General features: G+C 36.8%; 1 protein-coding gene across 2 annotated transcripts; it reads left to right on the plus strand.

Annotated features, from left to right (window-relative positions):
- Positions 1 to 17,080: 17,080 nt before the first annotated feature.
- Positions 17,081 to 20,488, plus strand: LOC149183388 (WRKY transcription factor 28-like). 2 transcript variants are annotated; one of them, XM_089418718.1, is made up of 3 exons: positions 17,081 to 17,822; positions 19,351 to 19,494; positions 19,984 to 20,488. In XM_089418718.1, the coding sequence occupies exons 1-3, from the start codon at positions 17,479 to 17,481 to the stop codon at positions 20,228 to 20,230; spliced, it is 735 nt and encodes a 244-aa protein (XP_089274844.1). In that variant the 5' UTR covers positions 17,081 to 17,478; the 3' UTR covers positions 20,231 to 20,488. The 2 variants fall into 2 exon arrangements, with proteins under 2 accessions (XP_089274844.1, XP_089274843.1); XM_089418717.1 differs by having other exon boundaries at positions 17,099 to 17,822; positions 19,348 to 19,494; positions 19,984 to 20,483.
- The last annotated feature ends 696 nt before the right edge of the window (positions 20,489 to 21,184 follow it).

A 21,184-nucleotide genomic window follows, 5' to 3' on the forward strand; every position in this document is an offset into this window, starting at 1 on the left:
TTCACTATGCTTAGGTTGGTCAAATAGCTAGCTCAACCCTGCATGATTTGAAATAAAAAAAAAAACTTCCTTCAAAGAATGTGGTGCCCCCACATTTTAAATGCATGCACTATCATAGCTCCAAGTCATGAGTGGTATAATTTTTCTCATGGTCAATCATCTTCCTTGATTTCTAACAAACCACATTTTCTTCTTGCATTAGCACTCCACAAATCCCTTATTTATAGGCATCAATGCAAACCAAAAAGTATCTTTTTTTGGGTTTTCTATTCTCAATATTAGCGCATGTGTGAGAAAATGTTTCAATTCTTCAAAACTGGATGCACACTTTGATTTCCATTGTAATTTAACTCATTTTCTCTATAACGCAGTGATTGGGTGCCAAATATTTGAAATTTTTTAGATGAAACTTCAGGGATATTGATCCAATCCAAAAATGTATTTGACTTTCTCCATATTCTTACGAAGAAGCCACTCCATGATGGATTTGATCTTCTTAGGATATACTGCTACTTCATCCTTGGAAATAATGTGTCCCAAGTATTGAAGTTGTGATTGGAATAAATCACACTTTCTTATCTTGGCATAAATCTTGTGTTCTCTTAACAGTTGTAAAGCTAAATTTTATTCATGTTCTTCCTTGGTTTTAGAATAAACCAAAATGTCATGTACAAATCTAACACAATGTTTTCCAAATATGGACTGAGGACATTGTTGATTAGAAACATAAATGTTTCTAGAGAAATGGTGAATCTGAATGGCACCATCACAAATTCATAATGTCCATACCTAGTCCTAAAATTTTCCTTATGTATGCCTTCATCCTTAAATTGTACCTAATGGTACCTAGACCTCAATTCGATCTTTGAGAAGACCACAACTCCACTCAACTGATCAAAAAAAATATTAATCTTAGGAAACAATTACCTGTTCCTGATTGTGTCTTTATTCAAGTGCCTATAGTTAATGCACAGTCCCAAGGACTCATCTATCTAGAATTTCCTTTAACTACAATTTTAGCTCACCAACTCTAGCATGTTCATACAATATGGATATTTTAACACTACTGCCAATCATAGAAATAATCCAATCGAGAAATCTATTCTCTTCTTGGTGGAAATCCTGGGATTTCCGAAGGAAACACATTGAATTGTTTTAGAATCGAGTACTCTTCAAACTTTTCTTTGTTAATATCTGATTCACGGGGTACTTGGACAACATACAATTCACACCCCTTTTGCATGCATCTCTTCATTTACAACACTGATATATTCTGAATAGTAATGACATTCTTCACTGCCTATAATGATACTCTCTCCCCTTCGTTGTTAAAGACATTTTATCAATTTATTATAGAAATCAATTTTAGTCTCATGTCGTACTAGCTAGTCTATGATGACTAACATGCCATAATAACCCAATGGTAACAAATTCAAATCTACTAATGTAGGCATATCCTTCATTATCACTTCGCATGATCTCACCATGTTTAAACTCGCCTCTTATTTCCTATCACTAGTTGAACTAACCATGAGTTTTCATGGGTGATCTTCTGTAGTGCATAATTTTCTGGAACTCTTGGTTTAACATAACTAAAATTAGAACCTAATTCAATTAAAATCAAAATAGGTTGGTTACTTACCATACCTTTTATTTTGATTACTAAGTCTTGATCATCAAACCTCCTATTGTCCAACATGCCATTGATTTTTGGCACATTCTAAGACACATCGTTCATTTTGTTTACCTCTTATACATTATATAGCCTTGGGCCATTCTTCTATTGTTGATGGTAATCCCTATGCAAGTGGTTTTCACCACATGTCCAACACTATATCGGTCCCCTTTGGAACCCCTTGACTCCCTTTCATGTAAGTTAGAGTATTGATCTCTAGTAGCAGTAGTGGATTTATGTTGAATTTCACCCTTGACAAAAGTGGTAAAATTCAGGTCCCTTCCTTTTGGCTTATGTCTTGCAATTCTCTTCGCATTTCTTCTAAATTCAGGCTTGCCTTTTTTCCTCTAATATATTGAAGATTCACTCTTGTGCTTCAACTATTCATGGCAATAGCTCAATTTTTGGATGGTGTCCAAGAATTTTGGCTCATCAATTTTTATCATGTCCCTAAGTGTTTGTGGTAATACACTGAGATACCTATGGATCTTCACCTTTTCATACATGATGTAAGGCATGTACCTCTACATCTCTAAGAATGTGTTGGTGTGTTCATCCGTTGTCAATTTCCCTAATTTATGCTCATAAAATTTGTTAAGTTTATTGTCATAGTACCTTTGATATCGGTACTTGTCTCAGAAATATCTCTCAAATATCCTCTAGTACAACTCCTTTTCTATAATGTTCTTCACATTCCTTATTTCTTGATGCTCGATGTGATCCTTCACTTCTTGAATATTTTTCTTCTTGATATGTCCTTCTATCTTGATAGTTTGAGAAGTGGTAATTCTGGCTAATGAATTACAAGATATGGTTAGATTCATTTCTTCTTTCTCGATGTGATCTTTCACTTCTTGAACCTTTTTTTTCCTCCTCTTCATACTCTATGTAAACTAATTTCTTCTCAGCACACTTATGACCTTTATTGCATTTTCTATCACAATTGTAACAAAGCCCATTTTCTCTTTTTTCTTCCAATTGTTTTGGTGTAAGCCTTGTTGGTTGTGGAAGGCTAGGAGAAGAAACACTTCCATAATTATATGCATGAGTGGTGGGATTCCTTGTTTTCATAATTTCTCTTTCAATTTTTGTTTCCAACTCGAATGCCTCTTCCAATGTGTCAGGTTCTCAAAAACGAACCTCATGTTGAACGTTATCCTTTAAAGTCCCTATGAAGACATTAATCCTTTGCTTCTCTGGAATATAATTTACTCTTCTATTCAATTTTTCAAAGTCTCCAATGTGCTCTTCCAGTGAACCCTTTTGTTTGAGATTTATCAATTCGCTAAAGAAGGAATTTCTCTTTGTGTCCTCATAATGTGCTATCATTTCCTCTGTGAAAATTGACCACGTGACAAGTGGTTTACAAGAACAAAGCCCTTTATACCATAAAATTGATTCAGTTCTAAATAATTAGATGCAATACATACCTTTTGTAATAGTGGTACACCATGTAGATCCAAATATTTCTCCATCTGTAGTATCCAATTTACCGGATCCTTGTCGTCAAACTTCCTCATCTCGCTTTTTCTTGATTTTAGGAGCTCAATCTTGAAAGGACTGTAACTCTGTAATGTCGAATCTTCCAGTTCTAAAATCAATATCTGCAGTAGCCCTTTGCATCCTCTTTCCAATGCGACCAGTCTAATCCAAATTGGATTCTCCAAGGAAGAGTTATGCCCAATCTCCCACCGTGACCTGATTACAGACTAGTTCAGTAGAGAAAACTTGTACAACATGACACATGTAACTATTTCGACCTATGGATCTAAAACATGTACACAAGAAACTACAGTCTATCCTATTTCTATAACTTCTCATGAAATTGCAATCCGATGTTCAAAGAGAAAGTTATGAGGATTTTCCCCAGGTCACCTATTTGGAATGTAATTCGGGGGTCTGCAAGAACCCTAAATTCCTCATACTATATCTATCAAAATATAGTGAGACAAGATCTCAAATTTGGAGCCCAGGTTCAAATTGATTTCATCTCAAATGGGTTTTTTCTTAGCTTTTGAAAATTCGTAGAAAAATAGTTATAGCTAAAATTCCACAATGACCTGTTTGGAGCAGCGAAACCCTAGAATCCACAACTCTGATACCAAATGTTATGAAACCAACTCAAAAAAAGATAGAAAAGGGAGATAAAGACCTTAGAATTCAGCCTCTTCGAGGGGGTAACTTCCTTTACATTACATAAATGAACAATTCTTCCATGATACAAATGACAAGATCTCCTTTCTATATATAGGAGTCTAAGGGGTCATAATATAATCAGAGCCAACAAAACAATAATAATGTAAGGGCACAATAATAACAATAGTGGGCTTCTATGGGGACTACATGGGTATAAAAATATAATAAGGCAATTGTACTAATAACAATATTCGGTTACACTAGTAGTATAGGGGCCTAACAGGGTCACCGCGAGGTCGAGGGACCGTAGATTGGGAACCCTGATATAACCGCACCACTAAAAACGAAACATGTAAATATTGGTACGGAGGCGGGGCCAAAATTCATGAAGATGAGAGTATTGGGATGACGCGATAGTGGATAAGGTCACCGAATTGCTCCGCGAATACGAGGATTTGTTCCCTACCAAGTTTATGGAGCTAAAGGGGATAATAGGAGACCTAGGCATTATGATGATCATGTTAAAACTCGATGCGAAGTTAGTTAAACAAAGACCTTTTCAAATCAATCCGAAGTATAAGGAGAAGGTCCGCTCAGAGCTAAACAAGATGCTCGCAATAGGCATCATTGAGCCCGTAGAAGAATGTGATTGGGTAAGCCCAATGGTGGTACAGGAAAAGAAGCAGAAGGATGAAATAAGGATATGCGTAGATGTCAGGAAGTTGATTGAGGCTTTTGTACATTATCCCTTCCCGACTGCATTCACTAATGAGGTATTCGATAATATAGTGGACCAGTTAGCGTACTCCTTCACTGATGGGTTCTCTAGGTACCATCAGATCAAAATTGCACCTAAGGATATAAGCAAGATGACCTTTGCGAATAAGTGGGGATGTTTTGAGTACACTCTAATGCCTTTTGGATTGAAGAATGTGCCTGTGATTTTTTGGTGCATACTCATTGTTGCATTCAAATAATTCATTAATAAGTTCCTTGAGGTGTACATTAATTACTGGACTATTTTTGGGTTGGTGAAATGCCATGTGACAAGTTTGCGCCTGATGCTAGATAGTTGTCGAAGGTACCAAATTGCACTCAATCTGAACAAATGACTATTTTGTGTTCCTTTTAGGACTCTGCTGGGCCATGTGGTTTGTAGATAGGGACTGATGGTAGATCCCACAAAGATTGCAGTGATACTTAACTTGGAGGTTCCAAGGAGTGTGAAAGAGTTGTGCGCATCCCTAGGACATACTTGGTATTAGAGGAAGTTTATCAAGGGCTATGCCTAGATCACCGCACCTATGGAGAAGTTGTTGAAAAAGGATGTCATGTTTTGTTCGCATGAGGACTGTAAGAAGAGCTTTGATGTATTGAAAGAAAAAATGGTCACCATGCCGATTTTAGTCTTCTCGGATTGGAAGAAGGAGTTTCATGTACATGTAGAGGCATCTTGTATAACACTGGGAGCAGTACTGACATAGGCTAGCGGAGGAGAATTGGACCATCCTATGGCGTTAAGAAGAAGAAGGTTATCCAAGATTGAGAGGAACTATTCCACCACTAATCACGAAAGGTTAGCCATGGTATACACACTCCATAAGTTTAGATACTATTTGCTGGGTGGACATTTCAGGACGTATATGAATCATTCTGCATTGAAATAGCTGGTCAATAAGCCTGTGTTGGGGGGTGAATCTGTAGGTGGTTTTTATTATTCCAGGAGTATGATTTTGAAGTTATTGTGACTCCTGGACTACTGAACGGGAGACTAGACCATTTGTCACACATCGAAACCAGGAAAGAGCCTACTAATTTGGAGGAGGGACTGCTTGATGTGTAGCTATTTGTAGTGCACGTCATGGATGGTAACTTTGAAGATATCATACACTTCCTAATGATAGGAACCACCCCAAAAGGCTACACCATCTGAAAGAGGAAGGAGTTAGTGTTGCACGCAACAGAATTTTCTGTCGTTCCCGAGCATCTGTACAAAATGGGGTCTGATGAAGTATTACGAGGATATGTACCGAAGTTGGAAAGGAGCAGTATCCTCACAGATGCTCATAGGGGCACTGCGGGAGACCGTTATGTAGGGAGAGAGATCATGCAAAAGATTCTACGTGCAGGGTTGTGGTGGCCAACCATCCATCAAGATTCAAAAGCTTATTGCAAAGCGTGTGATGTGTGTCAAAAGACTGGGAGGCCATTGCGGAGAGATGAGCTACCTCTGAACCCACAGATGACATTGCAACCTTTGGAGAAATAGGCGATAGCATTTGTGGGACTCATTTTGTCCCATGGAAAGGAGACAGGAGCATAGTACATTATCACCACTACTGAGTATTTGAATTGATGGGCAGCAACACAACCTATGAAGGATTACACAGGCGCGACCACTGCGAAGTTCCTCTTTGTGCATGTAACGATGCGATTTGGGTGTCCAAATATTTTGATGAGTGATCATGGTATGCACTTTTTAAATGAAACAATCAGCGCACTGATAGAGGAATTTTAGGTATATCACTAGAGGAGCACGCCTTATCACCCACAGGCTAATGGGACAGTGGAAGCATTCAATAAGGTGCTGGAGAACAAGCTGACCAAAGTTTGCAATGCTTAGCAGAGTGATTGGGACGTACGCATACCCGCAGTACTATGGGCCTATCGGATGACATGCAAAAAGTTGACTGGACAGACACCCTTGAGGCTTGTATATGATGTTGAAGCAATGATGCCCATGGAATACATTGTGCCTAGTTTGTGCATAGTGGCACTCAAGGTTATGATGAATCATGGGGCCCTGGAAGAAAGGCTCATGTAGCTGGCTGAGCTTGAGGAAGAGAGATTTCTAGTTGGATTTCACCAACAGGTCCAAAAGCAGCGCGAAAAAGCATAGCATGATAGGCACATTAAGCTATGCACCTTTAAGGTAAATGATCTAGTTTTGTTATATGACAACAAGTTTGAAAATTTTCCAAGTAAATTAAGAATGCACTGGTTAGGGCTCTATGCCATTAAGGAGATTAATGATGGTGGATCAGTTCAGTTGGTTAAATTGAACGGAGATCCCTTCTTAGGAAAGGTAAATGATAGTCGATTGAATCCATACACTGGTGATCTGGCCAGATGGCTATATGAGGGTAGCATAGTCTTAGTGCTCTAGGTAGCTGAAAGGAGGCGGAAGACTTTAAACTACAATGCTTGGATTTGGGAACTATGCGATTGGAGGATTTTGTGGAGCAAGGAAATATCATAGGGTTAGTGACAGCGCAAAGGGAGCTGCGCTACCTAGGGAGAAAATGTGCAGGTCAGCTAGAAAGTTACTGTTAAAGTCCCTGTTCATGATTTGATGGTAGAAATGCAGCCAAATGGAGCAGGTGACCAGTGTTTAAGACAAACTTTATGTGTAAGATCCTTGAAAATCTGCCACTAGTCCAGCATTAATGAAATGAATGTGGGAGGTACAGTCGGATTTGAATTCATAATGCCTTATAAATTATAGGTTGCTGCCCAGTGAAAAACACTTAGCATTTTGATAATTGAGTTGTCGAGCTCTCAGGCACACATGAACCATGAATTCTTTGAAGCTCTGATAGTGAGTTCAACATTTGAGAAATTACCAAAGGAGACACAAGAATTGTTGAATAGCGTCATGTCAACACCAACAGAAGCTATGGACGCTAAAGTAATGAGAGCCGAGGGGGTTGTGCTGGATGTTTTTAGGGAGGCAAAGGGAGTTGCTCCAGAGGTTGGATAGGTATTAGCTAAAGTTCCCAAATCACAATGGACACATAGGACAAAGCCAACCCTAACCAAGGAGAGTGCAAAGGAAAAAAAGGGCAAGGAGGCTACGATACTGGTGCGTGAGTCACCAAGAAGAAACCCACCGAAGGACAAGCCCACCGCACAGAAAAATGGCAAAGCCATTAACCTCGAGCCGGAGGAGGAAGAAATTGAAGACATCCTGATGGATGATGAGGACTTGAGAGTAGAAGTGGAGGATGTTGATGTCCAGGGTGCTGACCCCATCACTAAGTTGCCCAAGTATGTCCCTTCGTGCAAGGTAAAGACCAAGGTGCCAAAGGAAATTGACGAGAGAAAGGTCCCCTTACAAGCCCTTATGCTGCCCAATGGAATTATCTTCGAAGGACCATGCTTGGGGTGGGTTCCTCTTTTAAAACTAGAATATAGGGACTTAGCTAATCATGAAAAGTTCCTGCAGTTAGTGACAGAGCAGCTAATGCGCCGCATTATTGACACAACCACCAGGATGACTGCATTGGAACCGCATAAGTGGCTAAGGGGAGGAGACAAGGTAGGTCTGCTCATCTTGCTACGGGTGCCGCACTACAATCGCATCCCCATTACAGTATTGGTCATCAAGAAGCTGTTATGCTTTGTGCACGATGGGTTTCTGTGGCTAGAGGAGCTAATACACATCACTGACAGATTGATCCATAGGATCATGGGCTGCCCTACATCGGGGAAAATCTGGCCATAATGTTTGGCGGAAAATGTGATGAGATGGCCCTCGCGAAGGCCATGAAGGAGAAATTAAAGCTCGTAAAGAAGTTGTGAGGCTATGCCATCTCAAATATCAATGACCCTGTAGTCAAGTTGGCCATGCAGATCTTGGCAGGAAAGGTTATGAGGAAGTGTCACCCAGATGAAGTGCCGGGACCAGTCATTGCTCTTGCAACACAATGCCCCAAAAGAGTCTAGTTAAATTGGGTGCACTATCTCTGTAGTGAGTTCCTTTTGAATTATCGTGAGGTACAAGAGCTCAACAAGACCTTCCACTGTGCGTGGCTCTTGTTGTTGATTGTGTTGGTAGCCTGGGAGCTGCCGACAGATAGTCAATTCCCTTCGGTTGCATCAGACCTACCAGAAGTAGCAAATTACCCTTCGCTATGGAAACAAGTGAAAGGAGGGTCGAGGAATAAATCTACGGCCACTGAGGCATCACTGGACCCAATCACCCTCACGGAGGGTGATTTGCATGAAATTGGAGACACAGTGTAGGATGTTATTGCGGAGGCACTACAACAGTTTGAATAGCAACAAAAACTATTATTGGGAGCCATCCAGACAAGTCTGTAGGAGCTACAAACCCACACATCACAGGCTGGAACAGTGTCCACGATCCTCACTATCAGCACTTCAGAAGCTCCCAAGATGCTGCATGCAAATGTCTCCAGTATGATAGTGCTGCCAAATGGAGAGCTGACCATGGAGAATGAAGCTAATAGGACCACTAGGAGCACCCTCAAGGGAGTGGGGTTGAACTTGGCAGTGCTCCCTCGAGAGGTTCTCCACCTATTGCAGGATGGAGTGATCGTGGAGCTAAGGGCCCCTGAACACCACGCTTTACAGGTGATCAGCAAGTAGAGGATTAATAATGAACAGATGGTGCTACAAAGAGACTACCATCACCACCGCGACCGACGTAATTGGTCGAAATGAGTGCATAGTTCAGGCCGTGTAGGAGGCATGTCGAATGGTCCTGGAGTTGGCCATTCCTGAGGAAGAACCGTTCGAGGTGCATGTCCACATGCTTGCTACAGGGGTGTGCAACACTCACACAAAGATGGCTAAGGTTCAGCTGGAGCTGAACATAGATATTGTAGATCTACAGTTGAACGAATAGCCTTCAACTCCATCAGAAGTAAAGGAGTAGTGTGCAACCACTATCAGAGAGGTAATAGCGGTGGTAGATAGTGTAGTAGTAGACTGCACACAACTTTTTGAACAATTGTTCGAGGTCATGACGAGCCTGCAGGAGGACCCTAATGTACAGTGGCTGGAGGCAAAAGCATGAGAACCGCAACAACACTATGATGAAGTAAAAGATATGGTGTGAACCATCACACTCACGTAGAGATTGGCGAAGCTGCAGGAGGCCAAACATTTGAAAGAATATGTAGATGCAGCGCAACACAAGGAGACAATGCTGAAGGCGTGTTTGAAGCCCTGGTTGGATGAGGGTTATGCGGTCACGGCCTCTATTGAAGGCAATATTTCTCATCTTCAAGCGATGCAGCAGAAGCTTCAGGCTGACAGTTAAGGACCAGCAACCCAGCAGTTGGTTGAAGAAGGGAAGTAGGCACACGCACAGTGCACTGCCGAGGTTGTGGTTATACAAGTCAAGCTCAGACGTCTTCGCGCCAAGATCTCCGCACCCAGAGAGTGACTTGAGGGCGAGTCACCATGTTTTTGTTGGGGGCATGTTGGGAACGGGCTCCCCCAAGGATAGTTTTTGGGCTAAAAGCCCATGTTTTGGGACAAATTTTGTAATAAAATTGTGAAGTCTCCACATTTCGTGGTCGCGGGCACAAAGGTGTCAAGAGTCATAAAGGGTTGTCTGCCATTATTTTGTCAAGTGGAAAGTTGGCTATAAAGATCCACCCATGGTCTGCAGACCATGGAATTGCATAAAAAATAGCTAATTAAGTATGTTCTAAGTAGTCTTACGTCTAAGAAGAAGACATGCTTGGGAGTCTTGGTAGAGAAGTCTAAGGGTTTCAAGTCTTAGCATAGGTAGAGGCTCTGCAGCTGAGTGGGAAGAGGGCTAAGGTGTAAGTCTATAGCTGAGTATTTGGAACACTGTAGCTGTTTGCATAGGGAAAATAGAGTCTGTATCAAACTGAAGATACCAATAAAGAGAAGTATTCTGCAAATTCTATGTATTTATTTCCTGTTAATGCATCTAGTTATATTGTGTTTTGGGTTTAATTTACAATGTTTATGTGATGCGCGAATATATGTGATTATATTGGTTAATTGAATGCAAGTAAGAATATCAGTTTATGTGGCACTAACTGGAAGTGTTTAGTAAGATCAGTAAAACATTTAAGATAACTTGGTAACCTACATAATATGTTGTCATAGCAGCACGAAAGTACCTAGATCATGGGTTAGGGCTGCGAAGGTCAATCGTTCACCTTCACAGAGGTACTGAATGGGGGAATAAAGGGCTAGAATAACAGAGCCCTAAAGCTTAGTGACCTGCGCAAAAGTCGGAACAAAGGGTATAAACTGACATCATGACCATCTCAGGGTGTGAAAACTTTGTTCCAACATCCCCCCATACTACTTCGGGTGAGACTTCGGTTCGCGCTCCACGGGTTGATGTCGAAAGGGCCAGTAGTGTAGGGATTTGTTTGGCTAACTAACATTGAACCCGAGTCACACCCCACAAAGCCAACAATGATATAATTTAAAATTAGGGGCATGAAAATGTAGTGTTCGATGCCTTCTCAAACCAATTTGAGAATGAGGGTACCCTTTTATCCCTCTGTCTACCCATACCAGATTGGATTGAAGAAGACAGTCATGAATGGTTCTCCCACCCCTTTCTGTCCCAGCTCATTAAAATATTACAAGAATATCCTAATTCCTCAGAGGACTACTCTTGGAAGGATGAGGTTCTTCGCTATAAGGATCAGGTAGTGCTATCCCCGACCTCCACCCTCAAAACACACATCCTGGAAGTGATACACTCCTCTATAGTTGTAGGAAATTCATGCTTTCAGAAGACTTATGTATGTGCATGATGCTCTTTCTTTTAGACTCACATGAAGAAATCCATTCTTACTTTTGTAGTTGAATGTGATGTATGCCAACACAACAAAGGGGAAAAGATCAAGCTACCGAGAACCTCACAACCCTTTCCACTCCTGCCTTCCATGTATCGTGGCTCAAAGGTGCAGGGAATAATTGTAGGGCTCAAATAAGTCTGGTAGAATTGGATGAGGAAGGTTCACTTTGGCTCTAACCCAAACAAGTCTTTGATACTCGTGAACGAAATATCCATGGCCACATTATCAAGGATGTCCTCATCAAGTGGAAGTACACCTCCTTAGAAGATGTGACATGGGAACCAACCATTATTCTTCAATAGTTTCCACAGCTTCAGCCTTGAGGAAAAGGCTTCTTTTGATGGGGGAGGGCATGTTAGGTTCTAATCCTAACCCCTTTATTTATGTAATAAGCCGAAGGGGCCTAGTTAGAGTCATAGCTAATTAGATGAGTCAATAAAGACCGTAAGTGGTTATTTGCATTAATAATAATCGTAAGTGGTAGACCCATATTATAGAAAATGGAAAACAATTAGTTATAAATGGGCCATAGTTAATAAATAAAGTGGTCAACCCATAATATGCAAGGGACCACTAGTAGTTAGGGTTTTGGGTGTCATAAAGCTATAAATAGTCTTCGATGTCAAGGGAAGAATCATTGACTTTTATTGTAATTGAGCTATGCTCTATTGGAGGTTTCCCCCTCGAAGAGGCAAGTGAGCATTATATTTTGATATATCTTTTGTAGCTTGTCTCATTTCATGTGATATTTTTGTCTTCCTCACAATATTGTTTAGTATTTTTAACATTTTTTTATTCTCGTAGGTCAAGTGCATAACAAGCCTACTATTAGGCATGTCAAACCAACCAAGGCATAACTAACAATTCTATGCACACTCAATATAATAACACCATATTAACCATAGAATGAATTCCCATGTAGGAATATCAAATTTATTGATGTATCACACATTATAATACTCATAGTCATTTTACAGGAATGTTATTCGGTGGTCATAAACATTCAAATATACATATCGATGCCATAAAATGAAATCCACATATTATAATAATTAACTGAACAAATCTAGCTTTCATACAATACCATACAAATCATTTTGCAGCTCGAGAATATATCAACAAACATAGGCTCTGCAAACCTTTACAAACCATGAGAGAACTGATACAGAAATTTCACCAAAGACAACCAATTATAACACCTTCATTCATTAATAGTGTTGATACATTCATTATTCACAATGTGACATAAGTATAAGGAAATACACTTATTTGTATAACTTAAATGACTGGAAACTGAGGAAGGGGCTTTAACTCTCCACCCAACCATAGGCTTGCTACACTACCATATTTCTTGCAGCTGACCACCCTTGAGCCAGATTCAAAGTCTGAGGAGTTAATCTCTCAAGGGAATTCACATAAACATAAGTCACACAACAAGTCAAGAAGAGGAGTCCACTGTACAGGTGGTTTATCAACTGCCTCTAGCAGTAAGCACCACTATGATCTGTTATTCACACCCAAATCAGGTCAATATATCAACAAGAAGAGGAACCCACTATCTAGTTTTTTTATCAACTACCTCCAACAGTAAACACCACAATGACCCTCTAACCCAACATAAATAAATTGCAAGGATTCACCTAATGCTCAGCGAGATATAGCTCAATTCCACGAGGATGAATATATTATACAAGTGGTTTATCAAGTGGGTTATTTAGGCAGGTAGTTCTAAAGTTTAGAGCCCACTATCTATGTGGTTTATCAACTTACTAGGAAAACACATAAGTGGTTTATCAACCCAAAGGAAAACACTTAGAGCTTTATTAGCTCCTTTTAGTGAGAACATGGACGTCTTAGCCTTCCAAGTTGGTTTTTAGCCTCCCAATAAGCACCCCGATGGTTTATCGACCATAAGGCAAGCAATGAGTGGTTCAAGTCTCCACTAAACTTCCACTAGGCAACAAATTTATAGGCTCACGAGACTAGCTTACAAAAACATAGGGAACAGTCTCCCAATCACATGAGATAGCCTAGAAAGTCATTTCTCCATTGAAAATCCATGTCTACCACCAATATCGCTCTCCACAATCTTGTTCTTCAACATTTATCGTTCTTTCATCTACAAGTTCTCTCGCTCGCATTCTCCTTTCCAATAAATATGTGTCCTTTCTCCAATACCACATTGTATTGTATTCATATGATATTGCATAACATCTCTTGTCCGTCTCCTCTGCCTCACATCCCTTCTCTTTACTTAGGTAATCCATACCCAACTTCAATGCTTGCACAAGCAAGGCCATCAGTTCACCAGGGAGATAGGTGGTAAAATAGATGTAGTGGCTTGGGTTTACACTCAACACTAGCAACTCCTCCTCCCCACACCTACGAATTCATGTCCACTCCTCTAGTCAATCATTGTTTACATTCTATAATATTTACATGAATTATAATTCATAGTGACATTTACAAGAGGGGTAAAAAAAGGGGTTTGTTACAATATACCATTATATTAATAGAAAGAATTTGGATCAAGATTTACCTGGATTTTATTGAAAAGCCTACCAACTATATATATTAATAATTTATGACTTGGTTAGAGGGAAAATTTCCACTAATAAGAATAATTTTAAAATATTAAAAGTTAAAATAATAATAAGTGATTATTGATTGAAAAAAATGAAAAAGATAGACCAATCTTTTTAAATTGGATGATATTAGTCTATAGGTTAAGGAAATAGATTGTAAAATGTGCTTAAGGGCCAAAAATATAGACAATAAATATTTTACACATTAGGCCATGGAGTCGAGGTCACCTACTCCAGTGATAACTCCCCTACAACACTAAAACTTAAACACTTGATGCTATGTTTATCGAAATCACCGACTATGATGATAATTCTCATCGAGTTTAAAAATAAATATGTGAAGTATATTCAATCTCTTTTTTGTGACTCTCTTATTATAAGAAACATTAACTATGATGATAATTCTCAAATAGTTTAAACATAAACATGTAAAGTATATTCAATCTTTCTTTTTCGTGGCTCTCTTATTATAAGAAGCATTGCTTTTCCTATAATTAATTATTGGGTATATATCTTTTTTGAAAAAGTATTTTCTTATTCTACATTTTCAATTTTTTTAGATTTATAATATTATTCACACAACAATTTTTTTTTGTTATTTTAACTTAAGAGATTTTACCTTTGATCCCATAATCTGCATATTACTTTATAATAAAGCCATAACCAATTAAGCTACACTAAATAGGTATTATTCACACAATATAAATTAAATATATATATTTTTATTTTTTATTTTTAAATATTATTTTTTCTCACCAAACCCAACCAAATCACCAATACATTTTATTATAACCTAAGAGATTTTACCTTTGATCCCATAATCTGCATATTATTTCATAAGAAAGCCATAAACAGTTAAGCTACACTAAATAAGTATTATTCACACAATATAAATTAAATATATATATTTTTATTTTTTATTTTTAAATATTATTTTTTTCTCACCAAACCCAACCAAATCACTAATACATTTTATTATTCTTTGAATTTTAATTAATATTTTTTTTTAGCTTTAAAAAAACATTTAAATATAATATATATATATATAAAACTCTTATTTATAAGACATAGGGTTATCACAAAAGTCCTTGATAGGAAATATGGTTATCACAAAGGTTCATGAGAATCATACTATGTCACAAAAGTGTTTAGAACATGTATGGTGTTCTCGGACTATCTAACAAAAGTTTCTGTAATATGTATCGTTATCACTAGGCATCACTGAGGTACAAAGGTTCAATTTTGGTCCTGGTATGATATTAGTGAGTACAAAGAGCATTATATTATTGATTAAAATAGTAGTTGTCATAAAAATATAGTGTACATGAATATCTTTTTATATTTATATGGAGTTTTGTTTCGACAAATAAGGTTTTTATATTTTTAATTTAATTATTAAAATTTTATTAAACAGGTAGTAGAGATTTAATTTGTGTAAAATATTTTAAAATAATTTTAATTATAGTTATTAATCAAAGTTGAAATTTATCTCAAAAGTAATTATTTCTATTAAATTGAATAATTAACAAAAGAATAATATGAACATGTGTTATCAATACAGGTTGTGGTATTTTGGGCTTGTGGTCTTAGTCCATGGTATTGTAACAAAGTCCATAATAAGGTGAAGCTGAATGTCCAATTTTGTCAAATGTTTTTTAAAATGTGTTATGAATTTTTCTTTTTATAATTTTTTTATTTGAAATACACTTTTAAATACATAAATAGATCGATAATCTAAAAAAATCCTCGAGACATTCAAACTTTGCAAATCAAATAACTTAAAATTACGGTTTTTAAAAATCTCTACCAAATTTCAAGAAAAATTAATAAAATATATGCATTCATCTATAAATGTAAATATATAATTATTATATATTCTACTTATTTTAAATAAATTAACATTAAACTCCTTAAATATAACTGTGAACCTTTCTCAAATAAAACAAATAAAGCATCCCATCTGTTAATCTAAATAATTAATTTTTTTAATGCTAATAAAAAAATTCATTATGTTAAATATTTTTATTTATTTATTTATATGTCCAAATAAATTATTAAATTGTTAAAGTAATTTGAGCCAGATAAAATCTTAGCTACCACCATATTACGGTAGGGTTCCTCTTAGAAACCTACTATAATAAACTAAATGAATGCAATATTACTAACCAACACCCTACCTAGAACAATATTATGACAGCTTGACCCAATAAATTATTGCGTTTTCCAGCAATGTAATTACATATTTGATTTAACCTAGGAAGGTAACTCTACACTTAACTGCTCCGTAATATACCTAGGTCATGTGTTTCAGCGGAAAATAATGTCTTTCTCAGTGTGATTTTAATAAAATTTATTGAGATTTTTTTGGAAATTTAGGTTATAATTTTTAAGTTTTAGAATTTTGAGTAAAATGTTGAATTTATTTTTATTATTAAAATATAAATTTAAATTAATATTATTTCAAATTAAATAATCATAATTTACTAAATTTGAATTTATTTTTACTATTAAAAAACTTTTCGAACACCCAGACCCATACCCAGAGGCATCTGGCAGGAGTGAAAGCCTGCTCCGTTACGGACCACCAGCGGGTTATTACAGGTGGCGTGGTTTTCCTTGATAACGGTGATGACGGTGATGAGTCAAATCGACATTCGCGGATAGCAGCGAGAGATAGTTGTCCTCACTGTTGGTTTGACACCTGAGTTTGATAAGTTTTGCCACCTTCAGAAGAAAGAAGAAAGAAAAAAAAAAACAAAAACTTTTCGAACACTTAAAATTATAAATTAGAAAACAAAAAAAATTTAAAAATCACAATCCGGCAAAATTGTCGCTGCTTAGACCCGTCTTATTAAATCTGGGGACACACGAGCCTAATTCTAAAACAAACCGATAAAAAAAAATCGAATAGATTTGCATCGCAACGTGGCTAATCAAAGTAGGTACGGCCTTTCTAGATCAAAGCAGCCGAGCTGCAGATGATCACGACGTCACAGAGACCGGGCGTATGTCACAAATGAAGCCGCCTTCGTTTCTTCATTTGGAAGTTGTGAAAAGGGGGCCAGATTTCGTGTACATGAATTGGGTTGAAGATTCTTGGGGCGAATGTATCAGTCGTGGAAACCTTTTTGTTTATAAGAAATTTCCCTGCAAAATCAGAGGGCCAATACAGAATTGGCACGCGGGACCCGTACCTTGAAACGACCGAGGCGGCGGGGTGGGCAGAAGCTCATAGGCACGATCCCTGGATTAGGACGTCCACAGTCGCCAGGAAGGCGGAGGGTTGCACGCAGGTAATCACCTGGAACCCTCCCAGGAATTCCCAGTCAAGACGACTTCAGCCTCTCTAGCAATTTCTCATTTCAAGTCACTTTTATCTTCATTGACGCTGCAGCGGGTGTAATACGCCTGGCGCCCCCACTTCTCAAAATCGGCAATATAGGTTTTGCGAGTTTTGGGGAGACTGCTGAGGTAATTTGCAATGGCTCATCTTGATCCGACAATGGGCTATTTTCGAGCCGCGATTAAGGTTTTCAAGAAGGAACAAGCCCAGCTGCTGCAGGAAGCAAACTGTTCGGAGCAGATGAGCCAAAGGGGAGAATCGTTTGAACCCTCAGACTTTCTTGATTTGGAGGAGGGTTTCAACCAGTCAAGCATGAAAGAGGATGGGGATGATGAGGTTAACAACATAAAAGTTGTCAACACTGTACCATGTATCCAGCAAGAATATACGGCCTCTCTTTACAGTAATCCACCGAGCAGCCGGGGTTTTCATCTGGATCACAGTTCTAGTGTGATCGAAAGCCGTGAGCGTCAGGAGGCAATGTAAGTGTTTCAGAATCAAGGCTTCACGGTTTTGTTATATGGTTTAGGTTCAGAAATATTTTCTGTAAAGTTTTTGCGGAAATTAATCAGTGTGATTTATCATCATCAACCAGTGTAGTAAGTAGGTTCATCATATAAGAAACTTGCAAGAGATTTCTTGGGAACCAATGCAATTCATCCTTGTTGGTTCATCATATAGGAAATTTGCTCTAGACTTTTAGAATCAATCAGAGTGGTTTATGATCCAGTGTGGTCTGGTTGATTCATGAATTAATCAGTGTAATTTATTATTGTGAACGGTACTGGTTGATTCATTATACAAGAAATTTGTTGTCAACATTTCGAATTAACCAGTGTAATTTATAATGGATTAGACTAATTTGTTCATTATTTAATAAATTTGTAGCCAACATTTGGAATCAACCATTGTAATTTACCATCAATCACGCTGATTGGTTCAACAAATCTCTCAAATCAACAAAGCTCTGATCACATGCTTCACATCGTTCATCAAGTTTTCTTGGGATTTTTATTTTTTATTTATTTTTAATATATTTATTTATATGGATTCATATTTATTCCATATGGTCTATATAGACTGTATTGATTTTTACTCAGTTTTGTATTTTGAAGGACGGTATTTGTATTTGTCATTCAATGAAAAAAACAAATCTCTGATGATGAATTACAGTGATTGGTGTATTGCAATGTATGAAGAGCTAAGTTAAGAAAAGAAAGTGGAGCCAAGTATAGTATGAGTTTGCATGAAATAGTTAGCTAAAGAAAAGATAATTTTAGTTAAAATGTGTATGATTTTATATTTAGTGCATCTAATGTTAATAGACCCTTTATTAGTGCTAGGTTTTCCATTATACTAAAACTCTCATGTTTTTAGTAAACTTCTAAATAGTTATCATTACTTTCTTAAGTGGTTTCAAGATAAGTTTTCTATTACACCAAAATTCTTAGGCTTTAGTAAATTTCTAAACAGTTCTCATTACCTTTATAAGTGGTACTAAAATAGATTCCAGAGTAGTTATTAGTCAAGTGATCCATTCCCAATGAGATAAACATGAAAATCTAACAGTTAAGTCATTCTATGTGAATTAAGTTTATGGTTAATAAAATAATTAAACAACCGCTCATATTTTTCTTATATCTATCTTGTGCTTTCCTCCTTTACCTTGTAGTTCAACAAATCTATCATTTCAAGAAATCTCGAAGTGATGAAGCCGGAAAGCATTTCTCAATGTGTGTCTCTTAGTTTGGAGGGTTCCTTTCAAAACAAATTTATACACTTCAATATAAGTAATCATTTTCGCCTCGGATCTATACAAGGGATTAAAGAACTACTTGTGTGAACCTTCCTGGATGCAGAAAATTGAAAACAATTATTTCAGTACTTTATAGATCCACTTTCAATGTTTATACAGTTATAATTGGGCTTTCTAAAATTTAAGTAGGCTGTAGAACACCTTGCTTATTTACAAAATTGCTATAATAGTTATAATTTCCTTTTGAACAGAAGTCCTAAGAAGAGCAGCAGGAAGAGAAAGGCAGAACGAGCTCTGAAATACGCATTTCTCACCAGATCCGAAATCGACATTCTAGAAGACGGCTATAAGTGGCGCAAGTACGGGAAGAAATTCGTGAAGAACAGCCCCAATCCGAGGTGCTTATGTTACATGACGTCTTTTGTTCGAATCTGGCTAACTATATTTTCTTGTTAACAAATAACCAGCCTGCATATGAGATAAATGTACAGATTGTATATATTGGTTTTTGGATAATTAACTTGTCAAAATTTAAGGATAGATATATACAACTCTTTGCTTCAATCCGAGGTGCTTATGTTACATGAAGTCTTTTGTTCGAATCTGGCTAACTATATTTTCTTGTTAACAAATAACCAGCCTGCAGATGAGATAAATGTACAGATTGTATATATTGGGTTTTGGATAATTAACTTGTCAAAATTTAAGGATAGATATATACAAATCTTTGCTTGTTAAATTTTAATAGTACACAATTTTTTTGATCAAAATTGGACAGCATACAATCCCTTGCTAACCCCCTACAACTCCCTACATTTATAACCCAAAATAGTTAATTTTCCACCAATCTTTTTGTTTGCCATGTCCTGACTGCGTACTCTTTGCAGGAACTATTATAGATGCTCGGATAGCAACTGCGATGTGAAGAAAACAGTGGAACGCGACTCCCGTGATAAAGGAGTAGTCATAACTAGTTACCTGGGCAGACATAATCACGAGAGCCCGTGTGTGATCTATTATATTGCAAAGCCTGACATACTTCAGCTGGAACGCCAACCCACCGTCTCCCCAATATTGCAGCGTTTATCTTCAGTTTGTAATTATGTTCCCGGGAACTTTGAACAGCATCAATAAACGGATGATGGGACTGCAACATAATGCCGAGTGTGTATAAGACAGTCTATTACTTTTCTACTGGGTACTGCACTCTTTCAATTTATGTTATAACTTTGAATACAACTTGTGGATATTCACAGTAGAAGTATATATGTTCATGAACAGGTATACAACCAGTCATTTAGCTTATTTGATGGTAGTTCTTTCATAAAATATTTATCTAAATAGGCTTTGCATTTCAAAATAAGAAGCAATGGGGGCACTTTGCTGAATAAGAAGTAATTGGGCGCTTTGTCTCTGATAATAGTCTTAGAATTTTCTGTGACTGCTTTCTTCTCCATGATAAAGTGATTTGATTAAATTTTTTTTGGTGAGCATTTTTAGTTTAGTTTCTTGTAAAATTTGTATTGTAAATTAAGTTTCTTTTCATTTGTATTTGTATTTTATAGTTAAATTTTCCTAAAATCAAACAAAATGGTTGAATATCAAAATTACAGAGTTTCAGTTGCTCCTTTCAACTTCTGAACCATTAATTAATGTGAATGATATCCATTATTATTGATTATGTGGCTTTGTTAGTTTATAAATTTGTAGAAAATGAATTAACATTTTGTATGTTTTATATATTACTGTTAAATGAATTAATTTTTTTTATGATATTTAAATAATGAAAAAAAAGTTTACTTAAATTTTTGTAATAATTAAATTTTCTAATTTAATAATCATAATTATTGTATAGATGATTTTAAATATGGCTGTAATATAAATATTGTAATATAAATATTGAAAAATAATGAAGATGTATATATTTTAAAATTATGTTGAACAGATATATATTAAATTAGATAGTAAAAATAAATAATTATTAATCTACTGACACAAATCGATTATAATATATTGAGTAGTGAGAAGAAATAATAAATATTTTACTTAAACAAATCCAATTATAAAATATAACAAGTTAAACACCTA

Source organism: Pinus tabuliformis, chromosome 3_2 (assembly GCF_031772625.1).
Source record: "Pinus tabuliformis cultivar Carrire ecotype Pingquan chromosome 3_2, CPIR1, whole genome shotgun sequence".
In the NCBI taxonomy this organism is placed as follows: Eukaryota; Viridiplantae; Streptophyta; class Pinopsida; order Pinales; family Pinaceae; genus Pinus; species Pinus tabuliformis.